The sequence below is a fragment of the Microtus ochrogaster genome, chromosome X (assembly GCF_000317375.1).
Source record: "Microtus ochrogaster isolate Prairie Vole_2 chromosome X, MicOch1.0, whole genome shotgun sequence".
Classification (NCBI taxonomy): domain Eukaryota; kingdom Metazoa; phylum Chordata; class Mammalia; order Rodentia; family Cricetidae; genus Microtus; species Microtus ochrogaster.
The window spans coordinates 10952983-10957583 of record NC_022026.1 but is presented as its reverse complement, the minus strand read 5'-3'; the positions used below and the strand labels follow the sequence as shown (position 1 = coordinate 10957583).

General features: G+C 37.0%; 1 protein-coding gene across 1 annotated transcript in view; it reads right to left on the bottom strand.

Moving 5' to 3' along the window:
- Positions 1-252: 252 nt before the first annotated feature.
- Hprt1 (hypoxanthine phosphoribosyltransferase 1) overlaps positions 253-4601 on the bottom strand; it is a 36857-nt gene continuing 32508 nt past the window's right edge. The window contains exons 7-9 of the mRNA XM_005358462.1: positions 1993-2039; positions 1747-1823; positions 253-887 (exon numbers count right to left, since the gene is read on the bottom strand). Of these exons, the coding sequence (XP_005358519.1) occupies positions 840-887; positions 1747-1823; positions 1993-2039 (172 nt within the window). The 3' untranslated portion in view covers positions 253-839. The remainder of the gene's footprint in view (positions 888-1746; positions 1824-1992; positions 2040-4601) is intronic.

Genomic DNA, 4601 nt, shown 5'->3' with positions numbered 1-4601 from the left:
AGTACTGAGTGTCTGTAATTTACAATCTCAAGTAGGTAGGAGCTTCCCTAAATCTACCAAACCATTCTACCAGATAACCATTACTTGCAATATTCAGTGAGGATTACAGTTACATTAGCTACTAAAACTTAAGGAAAAGGTAACCAATGGAAAACTGTATCAAGTTAATTTATAGAGAAATGATATGCAAGTAGAGCTCTAAGAGACAGACCTTAGTTTAAGAACTTTTACATTAAAGAACTCAAAAAGCGGTAATTTTTTTAGAATTTATTTATTTATTTGCATTTAAAAGAAACTGTTGACAACGATTCACTAAACTAATCCAAGTGGGAAAATACAGTCAACACTTCTGAAACATACGTTTATTCCACTGAGCAAAACTTCTTAGATGGTTACTGACATGAAACTGAGTGCTTCAGACTGTTCTAAACACATGGTGGTATAGTTAACAATATTCAATCACATCTTTCTTTCCTGAATATATAAAAACTAAAATACCAATTAAAAAACTAATATATCTTCTCTTTAAATGCTTCTTACACATACAATCTCAGTCCTATTTAATAGTGGTAATTTAAGAGATTTATTTTGTTCACAAGGTAAGTGACAATCTACCAAAGAGAACCAATAGTTGGCCTATAGGTTCATAGTGCAAATAAAAACTTCAAGAATGCAGCAACTGACATTTCTAAAAATAAAAAAAAAACATAAAATTCTTATAAGGTTCATGCAAAAAGTTTTCCTAAGCAGATAGCCGCAGAACTAGAATGCTTGCTAAATTTGACTGGCAACATCAATGGGACTCCTATGTTTTGCAGATTTCAACTTGAACTCTTGTCTTAGGCTTTGTATTTGGCTTTTCCAGTTTCACTAATGACACAAACATGCTATAAAATAAAAGAAATTCATATTAGAAAAATGTATTCTGGAGAGGCAAGAACAGCATTAGAGAATACTACTACATTGTCTGGGTTCCTACCAAACAAGGTAATTTGGAACAGTAACTTGAAGAGAACACATTTTGAAAACAAAGCAGAAATATGTTCCATTAGTGTGATTTTTTTCTTTCTTACTATATAACTTTGAAAAACATATAAAGCTGAGCATTGAAGGCATATCAAAATGGGGCCAGTGTAGCCAGGTAGTGGCGCACACCTTTAATCCCAGCACTGGAGAGGCAGAGGCAGGTGGATCTCTGTGAGTTTGAGGCCAGCCTGATCTATAGAGGGAGTTCCAGGACAGTAAGAGCTATACAGAGAAACCCTGTCTCAAAGAACCCCTCCCCAAAAAATAGGGTTCAGGCTAAGTAATTTTAAAAAGATTAAATAAAACCCGCATTTTAGATAATGCTATCCATGTAGTCTTAACTATTCCTGGACCATGTTCATAAGCTCACCTAAGGGGCTCTTGCCTCCAGAGTGGGAAGCAGGTATCTAAAGTAGAGTCAATTACAAGATTTAAATAGAATTGTTATTTCTCACTTATGACCATCTTTATCATGTAACAGTGAGACAGTTATTGTATATTAAAGCTGTTCAGCTATTTCAGCCAGCAAGAAGTGTCACCCTAACCTGGCCACGTTCCTGTTCTAAGGATGTCTGCACTTGACTACAGCTTTGTGACTAATGGGAACCAGCAGTCTGGTCAAATTACAAGATGCTGGGAGAAAACAATTCTTCCCTTTCCTAAATTTTTATGTGGGTTTTTGAAAAATGAGAGTGAGTAAAAAAAAGAAGCAATACTTACATTCAAATCCCTGAAGTATTCATTATAGTCAAGGGCATATCCAACAACAAACTTGTCAGGAATTTCAAATCCAACAACTGTAAAGAATCACAGTTACTAATTAGATACAGAAAATAGCACTTTCAAATCTAATACTTGAAAATATGATTTTTTTACACATGTTCTCTAAAGTAACTCTAAAACATTTCACAGTCAATTTTTCAGTTATAAGATGGGAAAATGACTGACCAAAGAGCATCTACTTACAGTCTGGCCTATACCCAACACTTCGAGAGGTCCTTTTCACCAGCAAGCTGTTAATTACAAATATTACATGTGAGATATGGAAAGACAACAGAGCATTACAAAAGAAAACAGTGTTCTTAAGTAGTACCGCCTACATTTAGAATATGGTTAGCTTTGCATACTCATAGGAAGACAGAAAAGGAGAGGTCACACGAAAGACAAGGACCTGGAAACTGGCAAGATGTTTCTAAGAGCAGAATACTAACGGTCACTTGTCTGTTGAAACACAGCTACTGAGGAGGATGAATGGGCGGGGGTGCCAATAAGCAAAGATGAAAAGATAAGGGATCCAGATCCAGAATCCTTGAAACACATCCCCTAAACTTTAAAGGGCATGGGTAAGAAATGCTCTTTCATCAAGACTTTTAATAACTGGCTCACAAACGGGAACTTTAGCCTGCGAAACAAATGCGTTTAAAAAACCTTTTATCCTCCCCAGTGGAGACTGAACCCAGAGACTTGATTATCAAACCAAGACACAGACACTGATGAACTAAGTGACTGCGTGCAGATTTCACCAATTTTATATAAATTCATCTCTTTCTGTGTAGTTCAAGCAATTTTAATCACACGTGAATTTATCTAATCACCACCATAATCAAGATACTTTGAATCATGCAAAGCTCCCTCCTATATTCCCTTAACCCCTGGCAACCCCTAATCTGTTCTCATCTGTATGACTCTGCCATTTCAAAGTAGGTTATATAAGTAGAATCATACAGTTTTATTACTTTGCTTCTGGGGGGGTGTCTTATTATAATACCCTTGAAAAATAGGGGATTTTAGGTATGTCGAAACAGGAGCAGGTAAGCAAGCAGTTTAAACAGAGCAAAATGCCTGCTTTATGTACTGCTTAAAGTGTACAGCTCCAGTAAGAGTCATCTGGACTGTTGTATATCAATAGTTCCTATTTACTGCTGATTTGATGGTATAAGTGTACTACAGTTTTATTAAAGTTTTGTTGCTTCTAATTCTGGGCTATCACAAATGATGTTATGAACATTCATATGTACAAATTTGAGTAGGGTAGTACGAGACAGGCATGAAAGGCTCAGGCTGTGTGTCTCAAATTCAATGTGATCCTCCTGTCTCCACTTTCCAAATGCTGGGATCACAAGGGTGAACCACCATACCTGGCTATCAACATGTATTTTCCCTTCTCAGGGATAAGCACTCAGCACAAACTGTAAGGCCTTCTAGTAGTTACGTGTGCAGGTTTTTTCTTTCTTTTCTTTTTCTTCTTCTTCTTTTTTTTTGGTTTTTCGAAACAGGGTTTCTCTGTAGCTTTGGAGACCATCCTGGAGCCAGCTCTTATAGCCTAGGCTGGCCTTGAACTCACTGAGATCCACCTGCCTCTGCCTCCCAAGTGCTGGGATTAAAGGCATGCACCACTACCAGCCAGCACGTGTACAGTTTTTAAAGAAACTTTTCTAGAGTGGCCATACTATCTTATATTCATATCACGTAACAACTTTCTAACTTTTATTTTGGGAAAAAACAAAGACAACTACATTATCCAAAAAAATTACCTAAGTATTCTATGAGCACATCTCACCTCCAGCAAAACAAAAACTCACTGAGGTTCATTTCCACCATCTATCAGAAAAGTTCATGAACATAAACTCCTTAATAGGCTTTATTAGAATTATAGAGATTCAAAGACTTTACTCAGATAATTTGATCCTTTAAAAAGACTTTGTAAAAGCCAGTTACTTGGTCACCAGAGATGGCTCAGTGGATAAGACTATTGTTGCCAAGTCTGCCAACTGTATCCCACCACCACCCAGGACTAACAAGGTAGAGAGAATCAACTCCCCAGGCTGTTCTCTGACCTACACAAGTACATGTGCCACATGCCCACATCTCTGCCACAATGAGGAAGTGTAATTAAAAAATTTTAAGAAACAATCAATCAATCAGGGGAAAAAAGAAAAAAGACATGAACTTTCTTCTACACAAAAACCACAGATTAGTCCAAGATTTTTTAAATCAAAATGAAATTGTAAAAGTAAAAACAAAGCAAAATGTAACAGCAACAAAATAAATATGATGTTACTTTTAGCAACAACAAAATCTAACTTAAAATAACAGAAGCATCAACTGAGCAGGTTCCCTGTATTCAAATCATCTCCCTACAGCTTATTAGCTCTGTGTCTGTGGGCAATTCCCAATGCTTCAACATTCTCGTCTGTAAAGTGGAGATAACAAGTGCTATAGGATCAAATTATAACTAAGGATAAAAACAGAAAGAACTATAAAAGCAAAAATCAAACATCCAGGTATATAGCAAGGAAGATGTGGTACTGCTTCAGAAAAAGAAGTAGGCATTGTAAAATTTCAATGACACAAAACAGGATGCCTTATCCATCACTCAACTCCAGGAGATCCAGATGTTCAGGGCCCACCCCTTGTGGGTATCACCGGTTTCCATTTCACAAGGTGACTCTAGATCCTCTCATGCTACTGAGCACAAGTTTGACATAATGTGCTGGCTTTGTGGGAGCCTAGCCAGTTTGGATGTTCACCTTCCTAAATATGGACGGAGGGGGGAGGACCTAGGACTTACCACA